Source organism: Macrobrachium nipponense, chromosome 34 (genome assembly GCF_015104395.2).
Source record: "Macrobrachium nipponense isolate FS-2020 chromosome 34, ASM1510439v2, whole genome shotgun sequence".
NCBI lineage: Eukaryota > Metazoa > Arthropoda > Malacostraca > Decapoda > Palaemonidae > Macrobrachium > Macrobrachium nipponense.
The window spans coordinates 30,691,383-30,714,656 of NC_061095.1; the positions used below are offsets into that span (position 1 = coordinate 30,691,383).

Below are 23,274 nucleotides of genomic sequence, written 5' to 3' on the forward strand. Positions count from 1 at the left end.
CATATTAAAATCAGTTTGAACAAAAAAGAGACAGTTAAATAATAACTTATAGAGGAACTATACATTTGTCTCTATCAATCGTAACATTGTTCAAATGACCCAACAGAATTCTCCCGCAACCACAGTCGCAGTTTTGCACGCAAAATCTCGAGAAGCATGCACCCTCGAATGTCTTAGTGCGTGTAAAAAGATTTGCTGCGGGAAATGAAATTTTAATCCTTCCCGAAACTCTGAAATATAACGATTTCCGCGAACAAAGCCCTAAAAGTATACATATCGTGGATACGGAAGTTATAAATATCGCATTTTTTATGGTTGCTAATTTTTAATCACGCCCAACCAGTCGTGGATGAATCTCTCTGATAATCTATCTAAAGTAATATCCGTAAAGTCATTCAAGCAGAGGTGATTTAGCAGAAATTTTTTTTTTATCTTTTACCTGAATACCAGGAAGTTTCTCCACTGGCGAGTGATCTCTGGAAAAAACGGATGTAATTTAACACAAAATACCGGTCTAAGGACAAACATAAAGCTATATACGTACCTTCGTGTAGACTCTCAATGAAATTTCAAAATAGAGATAAATGACGAAGTTGAAAAATGTTAGTAATAGGAGCCATTAGGAAATCAAATAAGCCCATATAATTTTTCCCTCAAATGTCATGCCATAAAAGATCGGACTTGGGTATCTGCGTAGATTCTGTCGCTTAAACAAGGAAACGACTTCCGATAGTTTCCAGTGCCATGTACGACGACATCTTATCTCTGTTAGGTTAGAATAAATTTTTCACCAGCTTGGACTTACTTTAAAAGCTTTTACCAGATACCATTACCTAAGTGATTGTACTCATATACCGTTTTCAGCACACCCAGGGGACATTATCAATTTTTTACGTATGCCTCCGGCTTACGTTTGCGCCCCAATTACAATATAGTGTTTGGAGACTTTTAGGGGATAACCTACATGCCTATATGGATGATCTTGTAATCTTTTCTAATACCTTAGAAGTACATTCACATAAAGTAGAGCTAGTGCTACAGAGACAAAGACAAATAATCTCAGAGTAAAATATCTAAATGAGAGTTTTTTTAAAACCGAACATGTTTATCTAGGTTTTATGTGTCTGGTCAAGTCTTAAAAGTAGTCCATGGTAAGGTGTCGGCTATTCATAACTTTCCGGTACTTATTAACGTAAAAGGGGATACAGCACTTTCGCGCTTTAGTGGGTATTACAATCGTATGTAAATATGTAACTCTTCAATCATGACAGCTCCTTTAACAGATCTTACGAAGAAGAACGTAGATTTATTATGGTCTGAAAAGCATCAACAGGCGTTCAATATCTTAAAAGCGGAAAATGCAGCTTACCTAACTTAAAAAATCCCTGACTTAAATAAGGAATTTTTTTTTTATTGCAACAGACGCCTCAGACCAAGGGGTAAGAGGGTATTACTTCAGTAATATGATAAACAGTTCTTCCCTATAGCTTTTTATTCACGTAAACTAAAGCCCTCTGAAAGTAAATATACAGTAATAGGCAAGGAAGGGCTAGGTATCTTTAACTCACTAGTATATTTTAAGTTCATAATCTATGGCTATCCTGATAAAGTCCTTACTGAACATGAGTCCTTTACCGAGTTTTTTCAAAGGCTTTAATCACAGTCCAAAAGGAACTCGGTGACAAATGATCATTCAGGTCTTTGGAGCCAAGATAAGATATCTACCTGGGAAAGCAAATATCATAGCTGACGCATTATCCCGCAATCCCGCACCATACAGCAAAGAACCATTAATTGGACTAAAAGATATAGAAACATCCGTGCCTATTGTTAAAACCGTATCTAACAAGAAAATTCCTTAACCCAAGAGATCGCGAGCATTGAATATCTGGGTTGGAGCGCAGAACTGTTACAAACTGAACAAAGCAAGAGTCAACAGACATAACCCAAACAATAAACACTTCGAACGGAAACAGAATCAGCAGCAATAAACACCAAACAATAAACACTTCGAAACGGAAACAGGGTCAGTGGCTAGGCAAAAACAATAAACACTTCGAGCAGAAACCCTAAAGCAAAAGTACATTTAAAGTATGTGTATCAAAATAATGTAATCAAATGTAATATTATATGTAGGTCTGTGACGAGGAAAACCCAAAAGAAGAACACAGCAGATGACTAACGACCAGGTAGTAATAATAATCTCTCATACCAATCGTCATAAACTGGTTGCATTCCGTCATCCAGGGTTCCATAGTATGTCACAGAAAGCCAAATCACTATTTTACTGGCCTACAATGCTTACAGATATAAAAAGCACATAACTAATTGTAACATGTGTCATGAAAACAAGGGATACACTAAGACACCTGTCAGTTTAGGAGCCTATCCTGTGCCAAATCAATCCTTGAAAGAATATACGTAGAATTATTAACAGAATTACGAGTCTGACAGAGGGAAATACACTTCTTAGTGTTAATAGTCCTTGACACGTTATATAGAATTAATAGCACTAAAAACAAACACCGCAATTGAGTGCGTTAGGAATATTTATGAGTGCTAATCAGTAAAATATGGAATTCAACACATAATAATCTGTGACTCGGGTGGTGTAAATCAATAATAATCTCCTTAACACGTTGTGTGAATTCCTTTCCATTAAGAAAACCAATAATATATTTGATCACCCAGAGTCAATCGGTTTGGTAGAATAACGGATAATTAAATAGGAAGTGTCAATGTCTTACGAGTTACAACTCGTGATATTGGATCCGACCGGATTATAGCGGTTCTCGCGGTTTTAAATACCTTTATCATTTATATCTTGTATCTATAGAATTGATGCCGCAAGTAGCCTTATACGGTACGCCGCTAGAACACTTTTCCACATATTCAAGCCAACCATTAATTTATCAAATATATATAAAAAAATATATAAATAAATAAATATATAAATATAAATATGGATACAAGTGGAGTCAATATACACTCCGTAAGAAGTCGGAAGGGTTACAAATTATAATAAAAAAGGAATCACGATAAAATCAATAAGCAAAACGTAACCATAGATAATTAAATATCCAAATATATATGCGTAAAGATTTGAACTCTAACTTAACGCTTTAGTAATGACAAATAAGCTAAAAGTTCAAACACATATCCAAAAACCTACTGACATATTGTCTGTCCCGGTGATTTATATTCGTAGTCAAAAAATAAATAAATAAATAAATAAATAAATAAAATAAAATAAAATAAAATAAAAGAGATTTTAAATTCAGGAAGTCTAGAAGAGGAAAATCTTATCTATGAAATAATCCTATATGAATCTTATACAGGGCTAATAATATATATAGAATTTGATGGAAACCTTTTTCATATAGTTTGAATAAGGAATATTTATTTAACATAATGCCAACATGAAACTAATATATTGTTCAATTTTGGTACTGTTGTTTTTTTTTTTCAGACATTCTTCTCATGCGGGTGGAGAATTAAAACACTAAAATATCATTTGAAAATACTAAGTCGTATCTCTTACAGCAAGTAACGTAACTCTTAGCTGGCTGAGAGCAATCTCCTGCCAAGTGACGACGTCATCATTGCCGTATCAGCATTTGTTCCTTTTAACCTCAATAATCTGCTTACACCGGCTTCATCTGTGTGTCGTCTCTGCTTGCAAAAGCAGATTGACTGGAGAAAGGATGAATGCTCAAGCTCATGAACTTCACATGTGGTTCATAGGTCACATGACAGGCCACATAACATATTCTTATCCGTGTGTGTAATGCAATTAGTTAAGGACTTGTAATCATTTTAATATTAATGAACAATATAAGCAAATAGAATTTCTATAACAACAAATGAATTAACTTTTTTTTTTTTCTGAACCTCATAGACCATTTAGAAGTATCAGATATGTATATATGAATATTACTTGCAACATTAGCCTATTACAATTCAAGTAAAACATTCATGGGAAAATGTCACATTTTCTTGAAAAACCCAAAGTTTATATAGAAATTAGTTTACATAGTGGGTTTTTCGTTGCATCTCCTACCTATTAATAATGTTTTAATAGTTAACCTCAGAAGATGCGCACGAGAAAATTGAATATGAAACTTTTTGTTAGGGCACATAGAATCATGATTAATCTTCTCTTTGACTCTTATGTTGCCTGGCAATCTTACAATTAGCTCCGTTTTCAACTTCTTTGTCTAGGTAACTTACTACCAGTAATATCGAATTTTCTTTGAGATTCGTAATGATATCTATTTATTTTTTATAATTATGGATATTTTTACAAGTCATCATAGACCTGGATAGGTTCACTCATTGTTAATGCCATGGATAAAAAAGTTTGTACAGCGGACTCTTTTGAATTCCGAAATATCAGCGAATTCATGTGGGTTAAGTCTGGTCTAAATGGCTCTCTCCCCTCCCCTGTATTTGGATGTCGTCTGAATTTACTTTGCCCTTGTGACAAGTATAATTAACTTGCAGGCTGATTAATGGAACCTGGTTACAGTATCCTGCAGTACGAGAGTTTCACATCGCAACTTCAAAAAAAATCGTTCGTCGCAGCGGACGACTACAGTCAAGTAACAACCGCCTACAATGTGAAAGGAATTCATGGACTTCTTCGAGACCGACACCAGATCTCGATCTCGTCGTTAATCTCGTTTTCATGCGAAACGCTCCAGCGACTGTCGGAATCGACTACGAATGGGACATACTTCCGACAATTACGACCCGAAGGATATTCAACTCTACTTTGTTCTGGCGAAGGACTCGTGCTGGGATGATCTATTCATCGCGAACGTAATCGTGTAGCTTAGGATGCAGAGAATAAGTATGAGCGCAAAATGGAACGTTGGACCCGCCACAGGCAAATTTTCCCCTTGTTTTAACCATTGAAAAAGGCCGTTTCATTTGGCTAAAGGTGGTTGTCTGGAACTGTGTAATGGACGAAAAGTTGTTCGAAAGCTAGTTGAAAGTGAAGTAGTATAACCTCGGTCATGTATCCTATATATATAAAGTATCATGTATCCTATATATATAAAGTATCATGTATCCTATATATAATTGATCATAATAACAGAGTCGAAATATATCTTTGCGTGTACGCAATAGGAATCTCTTATATAATGATCATAAATAACAGAATCTAAAAAATATATCTTTGCGTGTACGCAATAGGAATCTCTTTAAAGTGCACATATATTAATCATAATTATATGAATCCATATACATATGTATAAACAAATCAGGTAGCCTATAATCAATCTGTTACCTTTTATCTTACCAATTATCTGCAGTTATTTATGAGTTATATGAATTAAATGAATCAGATATATAAACATTTAGCATAAAAAAATCAACGAATCAATCAGCATAAACATTAATAATGTTATCAATTCATATATGAAAATTTTTATCAGTTAAAATATGATTTTTATCATGTTAATCTTCATTCTATGCAATTATCAGAGTACATTTAGTATTTTCTGTAGCATAAGTATCTTAAAGAGATGAAGTGAAAAACTGTATCATTATATGTCACGTGATCACTATTATTTACCAATATCAATGTTTTATATTTTATTACATTGAATCAATTCATGTACACAATGAATTTTTATTTATTATTATATATATATTCACATAGTGTCTGTATCACACTCCTATAAGTCAAATGCAAGTCAAGTTTGAGTAATATTCAGTAGTTGGTTTTGGTAGCTGACCGAGCTAATGTAAGTGTTTACATAATAAAAAATATGGAATGTTAGTCCATATATATAAAAATCTAAAACTAAAGAGGTCAACCAGATTGCTTGCAGGAATGTGATCAGACTAGAGACGCTAAAGATGACGTATACAATAAGTATGTAAGCTAAGATAACATGCCGTCACCTGTAGTCATTCATTTTTTTTGTTTATAAACATTAGTCCAAGCTCCCTGCTTGAGACAACTACCCCGACCTATTATCAAACGGCCTACGTGATCTGTAGCGTGTCTCATTCGATTGTGTGTTTGTATGAAACTATGTCATCTGATAGTATGTTCATATGTTCGAACTACTGTCTGTTCCTTCATAACTTGTAACAGAGATGGTAGACAAGCAGAACAGAGTTAGTGATCGTCATTAGAAGACCTGTACCTCTTTACCTAAGCTTTATCATGTAGAGGAATAGGATTAGCCATCATCATTGGCAGAAGCGATCAAGCTATCGTTATTAGAAGACTTGTACAATCATACCTGATCTTCATCATGTAAAACTTCAGAAGAATATACTATTTTTTATACCTTGTGTTTTCTACAAGAACCTCACCGAACCATGAGTTTAACACATCGTCGTAAAGATAATACCGACTTCGTAAGTGATCTACAAAACCCCAGACACTCCATTGAAGATGGAAGTGCAATACCAACCGACTTAGCGTATAGATTATCGCTAGTCTAACATTACCTCATAGGGCGCCTTATCATACAAGGCACAAGCCCTAATATATGTAACTACTTGGTAAGTTGTACATAAATCTTGCCTGCCAAGTCCACAGCAATGTTGCCACATCAATTCATGCTGTCAGTCAAAAAGGGACAAGATATATCAAGTTTCAATGCTATCCTGTGTTATGAACCTCTGCTTGAGTAGTAACAAAGACAGTTCCCTCCACTCAAGGAAAGCATTTTTGCTTGGAAATCAGTGGGTCTTGCCTTGGTTGGGAAGGACCAAAGATAAGCAAAGTTTCCTTAATGAAGAAGATTGGCATAAATTTGCTCCTTCTTAGCCAAAAAACGGTTTTGAGCTAGTTTCTGCAGATTTCCTCTACCACAATGTTGTCTGAGTAAGAAGGTGACAAACAAAATTTTTGGGATAAAACAGCAGTCAGGTAGTGGTCAGGGGAGGGTCAGATCCAAGAATGAAAGAGGTTTCTTTACTATAGAGCCCTGTTGGCCACATTCATAAAAACCAGCACCAAAGACTTTGATGTCCAAGAAACAATGACATCCTAAAAAGGCCATAAGGACTCGCACTACTAACACTTCCTAATTGGGGTAATAATTCCACTAAGCACAACAGGAAATAGATGAAACACAAGGATCCTTGTAGTGAGAAGACTTGTAGATATGGCAAAGTATGCCATGTAAACCTTTGCGTCTATGCCATGGCATGAATATAAAAAGGAAGAAAGGAAAGGATATCCAAACACATGCAATACTGAAAAATACTACAGGTAGTCCCTGGTCATTGGTGATTCAGTTTTATGGGGCTTTTCTAGTGCCAAATTGCACCAATTTCTGGTTACCGGCATCGATAACTACCTAACAGAGGCTCCATTAACCGCTTATCATTGCCAAAATCCAGTTATTGGCCCCACAAAGCCAATCAGAATGGAACCCACACCAATCACCAGAGACTGCCTGTACTTGAAAACTTTACAGAAAAAAAACAAAGCTACTAGTGATTTGGAATACCTATGGTAATGGACAGAGCAAAACAGATGCTGAAGTTAATTCAACATGTGTTCTCCTAATTATCTTTTACCTATATTTAATTATAACTTAGCCATACTATATCCATATAATATACAAGATTAGTAAACAAATAGGAATAATAACCATAAAATGCAAATATTAAACAAGCATACAAACTTGCCCAAAATAAAAACATGAATGCAGATTACATTTACAAACCCAAGACAAAGCTAACAAACTATGGCAGAAAAACCTTCAACCAGAAAGAGGAAGAAGAACAAACTGAGAAAATTATAAAAAATGAGGAAGAAAATTAAGGCAAAATTACATGAATCATGGAAAGTGGAAATTTAAATGAATGATGGTATATAAATAATAACACTGTAGAACAAGCCCATAATTTTACAGAGCTAGCAAAACAGGTCAACATACTGTAGACACAAATTTGGACAACTAATGGAAACTAGGGATCTGTAAGCATGCTTGCAAAATCTTTTAGCTACCATTTCTCTTTTGTTTTTCCAAGAAAAAGGATATAGTACCTCTGATTTTAAATAAAACAGAAATTGAACTATATTATAAATGGTTTTAGAGTAAACTAATTTGATCTAAACCAACCATTGAAGAGCATAATATCCCCATTTGATTGCAACAGCAGTTCAGGAAGGCGAGGCGAAATTAATTTAGGTGCTTCTTCATTAAACAATACAGATGTCAGGTGAGAAGATCGACCAACTGTTAATTTTCCAAGTTCTTCAAGACCAGTTTTGATTCTCTGGTATGTCACCTGGAAAATAAAGCCATGAGGGTTAACAGCTAAACTCTTTGTCTAAGGCCAAGTTCTGAGAAATTCTCTTCTTTTATTCTACATATTAAAATCAAAACATAGTTAATAGTAGCTATCCAGTCAAAACAGATACATTACAACCTTACAACACTGAACTAGAATCCAGTTTGTTTACTTCTGTATTAAAACAATGCTACCAATAGACAGTATAACAGGCAGCAATTACTTTGGCACTGAAGTCTTCATAAGTGAAGGCATACACTAGAATAGGGTTGTGGAAAAAAACCTACTTTTTAAGTTTTTTTCCTTTGCATTCAATTTCTCTAATTTTTAAGACCTTACTTACAGTTAATATAGAGTTAGAGTTATAAAGTTATCTAAAATTCACACCTTCCTTCTAAATTAGAGGAATCATTGAAATAAGAATGTTTTTTTGCTATTTTCTTCTAGCCCTCTTACGCCGACTGGACGTATTTTACGTCGACATTCTTTGTCTCCCGTGTGCCGACTGGACGTATTTACATCGACTTACAAAAGTTTTTTTTTTTAAATTCGCGGAAAAAATACTTATAGGCCTACCAGCCTAAAACTTTTGAATCACGCGCCTTGGGGGATGCTGGGAGTTCACGGATCAAGGTGTTGTTTTGTTTACAATCGTTACGCAGGCGCGCAAGCGCGAATTTCTTTCTTGCCGCACTAAAAAGTATCTGTGACACATCTCGGAAATTATTTCGTCACTTTGACATAATTTTTGTACCATTGTAAATTAGCCGTTACATGAAGTATTATATATGAAAATGTGCGCATTTTTATGTAGAATACAACAATAAAATACTCATGATTGTAGCTTTTATCAGTTTTGAGATATTTTCATATAACTAACAATAATTGCCAAAATTTCAACCTTCGGTCAACTTTGACTCTACCGAAATGGTCGAAAAACGCAATTGTAAGCTAAAACGCTTATATTCTAGTAATATTCAATCATTTACCTTAATTTTACAACTAATTGGAAGTCTCTAGCACAATATTTCGATTTATGGTGAATTTATGAAAAAACTTTTTCCTTACGTCCGCGCGGTAACTCTTCCGAAAAAAATCATACACGCGATTGTGGTAATGTTTGCACCATTTTAAAATTAGCCGTTATATAGTTTTATATATGGAAATGTGCGCAATTTCATGCACAATACAACAAAAAACAACCCATGGTTGTAGCTTTTATCAGTTTTGAGATATTTTCATATAAATAACGATAATTGCCAAAATTTCAACCTTCGGTCAACTTTGACTCTACCGAAATGGTCGAAAAACGCAATTGTAAGCTAAAACGCTTATATTCTAGTAATATTCAAGCATTTACCTTCATTTTGCAACAAATTGGAAGTCTCAAGCACAATATTTCGATTTATGGTGAATTTATGATAAAAAAATAACATTTTACGTCCGCGCGGTAACTCTTCCGAAAAAATCATACGTGCGATTGTGGTAATATTTGCACCATTTTAAATTAGCCGTTACATAAAGTTTTATGCATGAAAATGTGCGCAATTTCATGTAGAATACAACAAAAAATAATTGAAGGTTGTAGCTTTTCTCATTTTTGAAATATTTGCATATAAATCACGATAAATAGAAAAAAAACCACGTTCGGTCAACTTTGACTCTACCGAATGGTCGAAAAAACGCAATTGTAAGCTAAAACTTCTTACAGTCTAGTAATATTCAGTCATTTATCTTCATCTTGAAACAAATTCGAAGTCTCTAGCAAAATATTTAGATTTATGGTGAATTTAAAAAAAAAATTTTCCTTCCCTCCGCGCGCGGATTCTCCGCCACAAATCTCCGAAATACGTACGTCCCATTCTGGAAATATTTGCTCCATTTCATATTAGGCATTTCATAGAGTTTTATATATGAAAATGTGCGCAATTTCATGTAGAATAAAACAAAAAATATTTGAAGGTTGTAGCTTTTCTTATTTCCAAAATAATTGCTTATAAAAAATATATATATAAAAAAATTCGACATTCGGTCAACTTTAACTCGTCAGATATGGTCGAAAACTGCAATTGTAAGCTAATAATCTTACAGTATAGTAATATTCAATCATTTGTATTCATTTTGAAAGAAATTGGAAGTCTCTAGGACAATATTTAGATTTATGGTGAATTTTTGAAAAAAATATTTGTTTACGTCCGTGCGTTACGAATTCATGCATTATTTTGTGATAATATTTTCTCTGTGTTGCTTTTATCATTTTACAATGTGTTATATACCAAAATGATTGCAATTTAGTGTACATTACAACGAAAAAAAAGGAACTTGTTACCTTTAACCGTTTTGCGCGCAGCACGATTTGAATACAATTATATATGAAACTTTGTTTTTGCGCTATCATATATATCATTAGTATTTATATATGATAATGATAATTTTTTTCATTTCTGATGGTTGCATACTAAACTTCAGGCAATGACAAAAAAAAGGAGCCAAAAATGAACTCTTAATCTTGAAAACTAAGCGCGCTGTGATTTTTTGAAAAAAATATTTTTTCCGCTTCCGCGCTCACTCCGAAACCCCTACGGCACACGGGAGACAATTTTTTATTTACCGCTCCAGCGTAAGAGGGCTAGATTAGAGGAATCATTGAAATAAGAATGTTTTTTTGCTATTTTAATATGGTTTTTCTCTGTTGATAATGAGCACAAATTGCACCATACATACCTTTAAGGAACTGTTGTCAATCATACAGTTTTCATACCTCTAAATCTAATACATGTATGATACAAGTTTCAGTTGACATGTTTGATACAGAACATGTATGTCTTGTATCATACTGTTTCATACATAGTACTTTAATGAACTGTTGCCAATCATAGTTTTTATACCTCTCTTCCTGTTCAAATGCATTGAAATTGAAATACAGGCAGTCCTTGGTTATCGGTGGACTTCATTAATGCCGATCAGGTTTTATGGCACTTGTCTAGCACCATAAAATCAGTGATTTATGGTGCCATAGCAGGTCAAGTTTCATTTATCGGTGCCATAATGGGCCAAGTTTTGGTTATCGGCGCCATAAGGTGCTGGTAATAGCGTTATGCTGCCATAGCATACCTAACAGAGGTGCCATTAACCGAAACTTGGCACCATAAGTGCACTAAAATTGCAGAGATTTGGTTAATGGTAGTTTTCGCTTATCAGCACCCCTCCAAGAATGGAACCCTCGCCAATAACCAGGGACTGCCTTAATTGACCCAGTACCTTTAAGAGCAGGAGCCCAAAGTGTTTATTCTGAGTTTTGAGCACAAAAGGTTTGACCCCCTAGTTAAGTAGTGCCTACCCCCAAAATCTAAAAAAAATGTATTGCTGTCAGATCAGAACTCTGGCTTAACCCTGGATAGGTGCGATGGGTCGAGCACGAACCAAGGAGTGTTTCAAAAAACATGTTTTTTTCCCATAAATCATCATCTATCTTGAATCTAGGTGTGATCGACCTGCAAGAGGCCAGCAGAACACACACTACAATCATGTCGAGCTCGACCCCCACACACCTTTAAAGTGTGGGGGATCGAAAGGCAAAGTTATTAAGTTGTGATTTCCTGTCTATCACTGCTGATACTGGTAATGTTTCGTATTGTGGAAACTGTTGGTGGATGGTGTGTGTACCATATGCATGCCATTGGTTGTGGCTGAGATGCGATATATTGCCATTTGGTCCAATTTCCTTCGAATGCCAATTTCTCAGTTTTTGCATTTTTTTGCAGTTCACATCAACAATGGCCAGCAGGCAGTATTCTCTGGGCATGGATGTCATCAACTTACTTCTAATGTAATTAGAAAGTGATGTTGATGATAATTTAGAGGTTGTTGACACCTCTATGGCAAAAATCTCGTGTGGGTGAGAGGCAAAACAGATGACCTTGAAATGACTAGAGAGAGGGGGAGATAGTGACAGGGGGAGGGGAATAGTGGGTTTGTGCCTTATCTGGTGACAGATTACATCAGCTTATGTCCATAAACCATCGAGACACTGTATAAAAAGAGAGAATAACATTTCTGAGAATTATCGTATAACAAAGCTCCCTAACTGCAATACACCCTCATATATTATTAATTAAAAAAAAAAAGAGCAATAGGTTCACCATAGCAAATTCAATTTATAGTTTTATTAGTGCAAGTCAGATATTTCAGGTTTGGCAGTCAAAGTTGGTGTGGATTGTGGCCATTTTGTTTACATACCTGAAAGGTGAGTGGGTATATCTCTATATATTCTTATTTTCTATAGAATTTGTGATATGCATAAATATCATATTTTATAATAGTTACAAAAATTTTTATAAGAAATTTTCATGGTGAAAATAGGTAAAAAATTACCTTTAGATTTGGCCCCTGATATACAGCTAATATCATCTTTGTCCAAATAATATTTACATAATTATGTTTCTTGGATAATATGACTTTATTCTGTAAAAATATTAGCCACTTCCTATTTCATTTATGTACCAAAAAAAAAATTTGTGTAAATTTTTTTTGGGGGGGACTTTTTTTTTGGGGGGGACAAAAAATTTACCCTTCTTTTCTCTTTTCTTTTAGATTTGACCTCTATGGGTCCGATACCTTTTCTGGCAGTCACATATTGTAAATTGTAGTTTTGGGAAGGATTCTCTCAATTTTTGTGTATATAACTTATTTTGTATTTTTTGTAAATACTTTAATAAATTATTTTTTGTATATACAGGCGGTCCCCGGCTTACGACGTTCCGAGGTTACGACGCTTTTTCTAAATATTCAATGGAAAAATCCGTCCTGGGTTACAACGCTTGTTCCGAGGTTACGACGCTGACGCTTCCGACGCTCCGAGTTAACGACGCTTTTAAAAAACGCATACTATGATAAAAATCCTTTATAGTTTAGCACAGTATATTAATAAAAAAAAGTTTCTGGTTAGATTACTAAAAAAAATTTTGAGGTTATGATGATTTTCGACACTTTTTATGTCGTATTTTTCGATGTTTTTTAGTGACGCCTCATATGCGGAACTAGTTTCCGAGCGCAATGAATACCATACTAGCTTGCGGTGCACAAAGTTTACATATAACAGTCCAAAAGCGCAAATAATGAAAAAATCATTGCTTGTTTCCAGTAATAATAACAAAACGAAGTTTCTGGTTAGATTACAACGCAAATTCCAAGTATCCAAGAGAGACATTATCCAGTAATTTGATCAGAGAGAGAGGAAGAGAGAGAAGAGAGAGAGAGAGAGAGATAGAGAGAGAGAGAGAGAGAGAAGAGAGAGACGTCTTCCGACGCTCCGAGTTAAGAACAGAGAAGTGTTTCGTTTCATTAAACTGCCTCTGACTCATGCCATAATGTTTTGTTGATACTAATATATAAGCCTATTTAAAGATACGTTTACTTTAATTAGTCTATATGATATGTAAAATAGTAATCAACTGTTCTTATAGCCCTCAAGATTTGGCAAAATCGAAGTATCCAAAGAGAGACATTATCCAGTAACTGGAAACCTTGACATACGAATTTAATTGTTCCGTTACATCGTCGTATATCAAAACAGTTGTATCTCAAAGCATTTTTCCATTAAAAATAATGTAATATGTATTAATCCGTTCTAGCGCTATGAAACCACACCTAAACACAGCTAAATTACATATAATATACACAATTTATACACAAATAAACGAGTAATAACACACATAATGATAAAATAACATAGCAATGTGATAAATGATAATAAATGTTAATAAAATCAATTAAAAAAAAGAAAGGAATTTTACTTACCACAACGAAAGATGACGTGAGGCCAGCAGGGGGAGGAGGTAGGGAAGGGTGACAGGGAACGATTTGTTCTCTTTTTATTTACGTATGTACACTAATAACTACGTAATAAAACACAAAATGAAATAACATTGCTAAACTAATTTTTATTTATTTTTTAATCAGTTCGTAGTTTAGAAATAATGGTGATGCCTTTGGAAGGTTTTTATAGCTTTCTTCTGCTTGATGATCGTGGATATTGTAGAAGGATTTCGACCATACTCGTTTGCCAAATCGACGATACGAACGCCACGTTCATGCTTTGCTATAATTTCATGTTTTGCTTCCATCGAAATAATATTCTTGGGTTTTTTCTTATCACCTGCTTTGTCTTTAGCTTTGAGACCCATGGTTAATAATAAAATAGACAAAATAACACGAAAAATAGGCGCAAATACAACGAACTAAACAACGAGGAGTTAACATGCAGCACCAACAAACAAACAGACTGAACGCCATTTATCGGTCGCCTATACAACTAACACTCATCGCAAAATCGTATCTCAAATATTTCGTTGTATATCAAAGCTTATATTTTCGGAAATTTTCTGTTGTATCTCAAAACATTCGTATATTAGGGCAATCGTATGTCAAGGTTCCAGTGTAATTTGATCAGAGAGAGAGAGAGAGAGAGAGAGAGAGAGAGAGAGAGAGAGAGAGACGCCTTGGCGGCAACAATGGTCTCGGGGATTGACGTAACGTTTATTTTCTGAACAGATAGGACAGAGAAGTGTTCGTTTCATTAAACGGCCTCTGACTCATGGCAGGAAATGTTTTGTTGATACTAATATATAAGCCTATTTAAAGATACGTTTACTTTAATTAGTCTATATGATACGTAAATAGTAATCAGCTGTTCTTGTAGCCCTCAAGATTTGGCAAAATCACTCCAGGTTGTACATAAAACTTCAAGAATATAGTGTCACCAGAGAATTACAATAGTTTTTACCTTCAAGAACCAGCATTCTTTTATGAAAATAACTCCAGGTTGTACATAAAACTACAGGAAACAACATGTAGTGTAACCAAAGGATTACAAGTAAGGTTTTTATAACTTTTTATTAGTTTAAGACATATTTCCAAGCGTCGTTCCGGCTTACGACGATTTTCGGCTTACGACGCGTCTCAAGAACGGAACCCCCGTCGTAACCCGGGGACTGCCTGTACTTATTTTTTAAAATATTTGTCATAAATATTTAATTTCTGGGCTCAGCTCGTGTCGCTGCGCGAAATATCCTTTAATCTATTATTTCTAGGGTAAATGTACTAACACATACCAGAGAATAAATAAATAAAGAAAAAGGTCAGTATAACTGACTCGCTCACCCTCCCAGAGAGTGTCGGTATGAACACTATGGCGAGTGAGACCACTACCACGAGCCAAATGCCAATAGAATCCTCCCACTACAAAATCCCCCAAGAGGGGAGCCGACCCACAGAGTGGGCAGCACCTACTACTACTACTCCATCCCATGCTGCCGACTGCTGCGCCTCTGGTGGACATCCTTTTCAGTTAGCGCACACGATACACACGTGCCATTTTCTTCTCTGTGTTTTTGTGCCCTTTCGTTTGGATTTTATTACAATGGAGCGTGCAGCCATCGCAGCAGCTAAGTTAAGTACTCTGTGTTTATTGCTATTTGGTTTTTTGGCGGCCCTGAGCACGTATTTGCCGTTTTTTAGGTATAAATACGATCTCTAGGTCGGAAGCATGGCAGCATGGTTCTGCCTCGTGATGGGTCCGTTCTGGGTCTCCCATACCCAGAGCTTCCCTGTCTTTGTGCGCTCTATTTTATTATCCGCTTTGTTTAGAGTTAGGTCTACACGGTTTTGTCATGCATGCATGTCTTTTACCTTATGTAGGCTTTTCCATCCAGACCCTAGCCACGGCTCTTAGTTTCGGCATCGGCTAGCTTTGAGTGGTAGACTTGCCTTCGGGTTAGTCGTACACTCCTGGATTTTTTCTCCCACTATTTGTTTTCTTTCTTTCATTATTTTATTATTCATTTTATTATCTATGTGATTTTCTTAGGTTAGTTAGGCGTCTGGCTCGCTTAGCTAGGTCACGGCCTATTGTGCCTTTATGTTACCGCTGGTCAGCTCGGTTGCTTCCCGATAGCATCTCGCTGATCAGTTGGTTTTGTTTTAGGCTTAGTTGTTGTTCTTATCGCCCCGTGGTCACTATGTGATCACGAGGCAGCCAGACGCCTGTCCAGTCACCTTTCCCCCCTCCCGCTCTTCCATAGAGTCGGGGGGGGTGGCTAGGCCTGCCCATGCTCGCTCCGCATACCCGAGCCTGCCTCCCTCTCTCCCCCCAGGCGGAGGGGGTAGAGGGACGGGACAGACCCAGACTGGACTCGACCTCTCCGGCTCTCGGTCCGGTCGGATGGTAAGGTGAGGGGGGACTGGCCTTTCCCCCTCTCCATTACTACTTCGTCGCTCCGTTACTAGCCCGAGTCTGTATGCCCCCGCTCTTTCCCACCTTACTAGGGCTCCTTTACCACCGGAGGCCTGGCATCTAGCGGAAACATGCTAACGTCTCCCACGGGGTGGACCGGAACATACAGTCGGTCTCGTCTAACCTCTCCGTTTCACTGAGTTATCACTCGCCACGCACTGGACTTAGTCCGGTACGTTCGAGCTTTTAGGTTTAAGATGTTAAGTTTACTTTAAGTACCTTAAACCATTCCCCCTCCCTTCTTTTCACCGGATACCTCCGGGGTTATAGCCTATTCAGGCTAGTAAGGGAGGGGCTATGCCCGAATTTTTTCCGAGCTCCGGCATGCAACGGAGTTCTTCTGTCCTTTAGCCTGTAAGTGATATTCTTTAAGATACTCATGTGTCTTTCCACTTACAGACCACCAACTGTGAGCATCCGGGATGCGCCGCCACACTTCAGGACCCGTGTGGACACGAAGTTTGCCGGTCCCATGCTCCATGCGCGACTCCGCACGGGGACATCCAGGTCTGGTACCATGAGACGTGTACCATATGTTACGATCTGGTGAGCCAGCTTTTAGACGGGGTAGTATTTCATCTCCGGTAGCTGGTCCGTATCTGTTTTAGTGCTTAAGTTTGCATCAATTATTCTAACTTAAGGAAATTCAAAGGGCCTTATAGCCCTATAAGTTTAAGTTATACTTTAAGTTATCTTTAGTTTTAAGTTATTCTTAAATCTAATTGATACCCCAACTCTCTTCCAGGCGCCGGCAGTTGAGGGATACCGCACTGGCAACCCTGCGGGCCTGGGTCGGCGGTTTTCGGGAAGAACGCCGCCAAGGGTATGCCCTACATCCTGGAGAAAAGGTTGGCCGGCGGTACTAATCTTACCCCGGAGGCAAGGCGACAGGATACGTCGACCCAGCAGAGGCTGCCCCGACTATCGCCTTCATCCAGCAACAGCTGGCTGCCTCATTGACTGACCAAGGCCAGGATATCTCCTCGGAAGTCGCGACGTTGGATATTAATGTAGAACCTATGGTAGGTGTAGACGACCTGTTGGTCGAGGTAGGTAAGGTGGACACCCTCCAAGGGATACCTTGGGCGTAACTGTTTTCTTCTACTCCTGCAACCTCTCCATCCTTCCAAGGCTTTGTTACGGGTGATGAATTGTATACTCCTCCTGACGCTTCGGTTAGACCCAAGGTCAAGGGTCAAGCAGTTGAAATCCTTGACAAAGACGTCGTCGTCGTCTAAGAAGACGACTTCGGCCTCATCCTCCTCTCGTAAGTCTCCGGCTAGGAATCCCGGAGCAGACAGATCTAAAGCTTCTGGGTCCGGCTCTAAGTCCTGAGGAGTAAATCCTCCAGAGAGAGATCTCACACTCCGGCTGAGTCGTCAGTTCCGCTACCCTTGGTCCCAATTCAGAGCTACCCCTCCACCTCCGCAGCAGCTCCGGCTTTGGACTCCAATGCTGGCCTGTTACAACGGTGGGCGACCTGGTTGGGTCTCTAAAGAGTAGCATGGAACAAATGATCTCTCGGTTGTCGGATAGGATTACTTCTCAAGACTCCATTATAGCCGGACTGAGCCAAGCTCCTCTAGCCTCTCCTCCACCTTCCGATGCAGGTGGAGCCCAGCTTCCCCCGTATGACTCGCTACCTCCGTTCTCGATGAACAACCCGTGGAGAGTAGCGTCATACGCCCCCTTCCAGGACGGACTCATTTCTATACCGGAATTTGGAACTCGAAGGATAGAGGACTTCGAGTTCTATCCGGAAGACCTTCAGCCTCCGTTCATCGGCTACGCAAGGCTCACCGCCTCAGCCATGATTCGAGATGATAGGGTACCAAAGGAGACGGTCCTCTATTCACGTGACCAGGCTCAGAGAGAATGGCTCAGGTGTTTAGAGGACATGGATTGTTCTAATACGAAAATCCAACCCTTCAAGAGTCCCTTTACGATCTTCACGATGGATGAGAGTACCCCCGCTCCCTTTCCTGGCTAATATCGCGACCCATTCACCATTCTCCAGCGGCCCAAAGGGGGAAGGGGGCCCCATGTGCCTCAACTGAAGGAAGCAGATCCTACATCTCCGTTACTTCCTTCAGCCGGAGAATTATGGGAAGACTTACCGAACACCTTCTCAGCTGGCAAACTCAAACCGGACTGTGCTATGGAGCAGTTTGGTGAAAAAGCTACCCAGGCTTCCAGATAGCCTTATTCAGGCTGAATTTGACGCTAAATCGCGATTAGCCAGATCGATTAATTCTATGGCTATGTCCGAGGTGGCCACCATAGCCTATGGTTCAGAGCCGCTTTTCAAACTTATGACCAAATCCCTGACTCAAACGGTACAGTCAGATATGTTTGAGTTTGCCACTGCTAGAACGAATTGTAGGAAGCATGTCCTACAAGAAGCAACCATTCGGCACGAGCCGAATAGGTTACTCTCGTCAAGCATCTGGGGTAGCAGATCTCTTCCCAGAAGCGATGGTGAAGGAAGTCCAGTCAGAGGCTACAAGGTGAACCAGAGCCTTAAGGACCGTTGGGGCCTTACGGCTAGGAGGAGGCAAGATCTCGCAGCTAGAGGTAAAGGGCAAAGGAAACCAGGCGTTTCCAGCCCTACCAGAAAAAGCAGCCACGCTCTTTCTCAGCAAGTTCCGGCGGTTTCCCTTAGTGCAACAGCCCAACCCCCCACTTCAAAGGCTCAATCACAGCCAATTTACGTGATCTCCCCTCAGCCAGCCCCCCAGCCCTCAACCTCTTATGCCATCTCTCCAGCTTACAATCAAACCTTCGAGAGTCAATCTTCACAGAAGTATGACCGCTCGGGTAAGGGAGGCAGAGGTAAACGTTCCTTTCGTGGGAGAGGATCGGGAGGTCCCTAATAGGGGAAAACACTTCAGAGGAGGCCGAGGAGGTTACCAGATCCAATGAAGAACTTCAGGTAGGAGGGAGGCTGTTTCACTTTCGCCACCGGTGGAACTTCAGCAAGTGGGCTCAGAGCATTGTGTCAAAAGGCCTGGGTTGGAGCTGGTTGACGAACCCACCTCCATCCAGGCCTTTCCGTCAACTTCCTTCCAAAGAACTGACGGAGGTATGCGGAGGAATCTCCTTCAGAAAGGAGCTATAGCGAGAGTCAAAAGATTAAAATTTCAAGGTCGCTTGTTCAGCGTGCCAAAGAAAGGCTCACAAAAAAGAAGAGTAATCTTAGACTTGTCCCGCTTAACTTAGGCCATTCGCTGCGACAAGTTCAAGATGCTCACGATCTCGCAGGTGCGGACCTTACTTTCCCCGTGGGGCCGTCACCACCTCTATCGATCTTACAGACGCTTACTATCATATCCCTATTGCAAGACACTTCCGTCCCTATCTAGGCTTCAAGATAGGCGACCAGACATTCTCCTTCAGGTAGTTCCTTTCGGGCTCAACGTAGCACCCAGAGTGTTTACGAAGCTGGCGGAAGTAGTTGTTCAACAACTCAGATCGCAAGGGGTTATGGTAGTAGCGTATGTCGACGATTGGTTGATCTGGGCTTCAACAGTCGAGGAATGCAACAAAGCAACACTGAAAGTGATTCAGTTCCTGGAATATCTAGGCTTCAAGATAAACAGGACCAAATCAAGACTCACTCCAGAGTCAAACTTTCAGTGGCTAGGCATTCAATGGAATCTATCCTCCCATACTCTGTCGATTCCATCGTCCAAAAGGAAGGAAATAGCAAAGTCAGTCAAGCAATTTCTAAGTCACAAACTGGCTTCAAGAAGATCTCAGGAAAGGATCCTGGGTTCTCTCCAGTTTGCATCAGTGACGAACATCCTAATGAAAGCCAAACTGAAAGACCTAACCACGAATTTGGCGCTCACGGGCAAATATCAGGTCCAGGGACAAATTGTCCTCAGTCCCTCTGATTCTAAAGAATCGACTTCGGCCGTGGGCGAAAGTCAAGAACCTATCGGTGTCAGTGCCCCTTCAGTTTCCTCCTCCAGGGATCACTATCCACACAGACGCGTCATTAAGCGGTTGGGGAGGATATTCCCAGTTCAAAAAGGTTCAGGGAACGTGGTCACCTCAGTTCCGTCAGTTCCATATAAACGTACTGGAAGCGATGGCACTGTTCTTGACTCTAAAAACGGTTAAAAAGGGTTTACGTCCGCCAAAGTACTCCCACAATAAAGCTAGTCCTGGACAGCGCAGTGGTAGTACATTGCATAAACAGAGGAGGCTCCAAGTCACGTCATCTAAACCATGTCATGGTAGCCATACATCTCCCTGGCGGACAAGTTCAGTTGGCATCTCTCCTCCACCCATATAGCTGGAGTGAGAACGTCATAGCAGATGCCCTATCCCGATCAGTACCTCTAGAGTCGGAATGGTCACTGGACAACAGTTCGTTCCAATGGATTCTTCAGAGAGTTCCAGGTCTACAGGTAGATCTCTTCGATCCCAAGCGAACCACAACTCCCGTGTTATGTGGCCCCCAACCTGGACCCTCTGGCCTATGCCACGGACGCCTGGCTCTAGATTGGAACAACTGGGAGAAGATTTATGTCTTTCCTCCGGTGAATCTTCTCATGAAAGTGTTAAACAAACTCAGGACATTCAAGGGTCAAGTGGCTCTAGTAGCCCCAGACTGGCCGAAGAGCAATTGGTACCCTCTCATCCTGGAACTGGGTCTCCGCCCTCTTCGGATCCCCAATCCCAAGCTCTCCCAGTCAGTACAAACGAGACTGTGTTCGCTTCTCAGGGATTCTCAAAACCCTAACTTTATGGATTTCATGAAGTTTGCAGCGAAAGAGATGCGAATATTGACCCTCAGAATATTCTCTTCTTGGAATCAGATAAGAGAGATTCAACTTTGAGACAGTATGATGCTGCTGTCAAAAAGTTAGCAACTTCCTGAAAGAATCAGATATTAAGATCATGACAATCAATTCAGCTATATCCTTTTTCAGATCCTTATTTGAAAAAGGCTTAGCAGCTAGCACAATTACGACAAACAAGTCAGCCTTGAAAAAGATTTTTCAATTTTTGGATTCAACATAGACTTGACAGATTCCTACTTCTCGTCTATTCCCAAGGCCTGTGCTAGACTTAGACCTTCTGTAAGGCCTACGTCAGTATCATGGTTCTTAAACGATGTTCTAAAGCTGGCTTCAGAAACCAATAATGACACATGCTCATTTAAATAATGCTGTTAAGAAAAACCCTATTTTTATTAAGCTTAGCCTCAGGAGCTAGAATTTCAGAACTGTCGGCTTTACCAGAGATCCAGGATCATATTCAGTTCTTCCCACAGGGGAAGTGTACTTCACCGGAACGTAGCTTTTTACTAAGAATGAAGATCCTTTGATGAGGTGGGAACCATGGAAGGTATACCCCTTCCACAAGATATCTCTTTGCCCAGTTTCAACTTACGAGCCTTCTATCTAGGACCTCCTCATCCTCATCGGGTCCTCTCTTTAGGAGAGAAAAAGGTGGTACTTTATCTATTAAAGGCATCAGGCAACAAATCCTGTACTTCATTAAACAAGCCAATCCTGACTCTTTCCCAAAAGCACATGATGTCAGGGCAGTAGCCACCTCAATTAACTATTTCCAACATATGAACTTCGATGAGTTGAAAAAGTATACTGGATGGAAATCACCGACGTGTTCAAACGTCATTACTTAAAGTCCTTGGAAGCCCTAAAATTTTCAGCAGTTGCAGCGGGTAACATTGTTTCCCCATGACTCTGACTAATCCCTTAGTAGAAGATTCAGTCCTCCTTTCTACCTGCCTCACCCAACAGTTCGTCTATTCCTGCCTTGTTCATTTACGATCACCTTGTGTCTTAGCTGCTTTGATGATAATATAGTGGGTGTCCCTTATTTTTTTTTTTTGCTAGGGACACTCACATTTGTGATGATTACTGATCTCGTGGATGTCATCTCCTTATTTTTATGCTAGGAGATACATCTTATCATAATGGTTACGGGTTTTTGTATATTAAGTCATATACATTCTTTTATATTTTATTATTGTTGAGTTTGTTTTATTCAACTTGTATATTAATTGCTTTACCATTGTTTTGATACATAAGCTTTACACAGATACCATTGTGTACATAAAATATGATATTTTCTCCTGTATATATGTATATTACCTTAAGTTAAGAAATATTATTGCATTAAGTATAATTAAGTAATATTTCTTTTTGTATCACTGTGTACATGTATCTTTATTAGCAATTATATTGTTTTATTTTTATTTTTTCTTTGAGACCCTTTATATTTTGTTGAATTACTTTACAATCTTGTCTATTTCTCTGGTACGATTTCGCGCAGCGACACGAGCTGAGCCCAGAAAAGGGATTTTGACGTAAGGAAAAATCTATTTCTGGGCGATTGGCTCGTGTCGCCAGCGAAATCCCGCCCTACCCATCCCATCGCCAAGATTGTCTGCTAACTTCAGGATGGCCACCAGAGGCGCAGCAGTCGGCAGCATGGGATGGAGTAGTAGTAGTAGGTGCTGCCCACTCTGTGGGTCGGCTCCCCTCTTGGGGGATTTTGTAGTGGGAGGATTCTATTGGCATTTGGCTCGTGGTAGTGGTCTCACTCGCCATAGTGTTCATACCGACACTCTCTGGGAGGGTGAGCGAGTCAGTTATACTGACCTTTTTCTTTATTTATTTATTCTCTGGTATGTGTTAGTACATTTACCCTAGAAATAATAGATTAAAGGA

At 39.0% G+C, this 23,274-nt stretch overlaps 1 protein-coding gene across 1 annotated transcript in view; it reads right to left on the reverse strand.

The window, feature by feature from the left end:
• LOC135208074 (DNA-binding protein SMUBP-2-like) overlaps nucleotides 1–23,274 on the reverse strand; it is a gene marked incomplete in the record, with an annotated part of 738,222 nt that overhangs the window by 561,117 nt on the left and 153,831 nt on the right. The window contains 1 exon segment of the mRNA XM_064240222.1: nucleotides 8,100–8,268. Within this exon segment, the coding sequence (XP_064096292.1) occupies nucleotides 8,100–8,268 (169 nt within the window).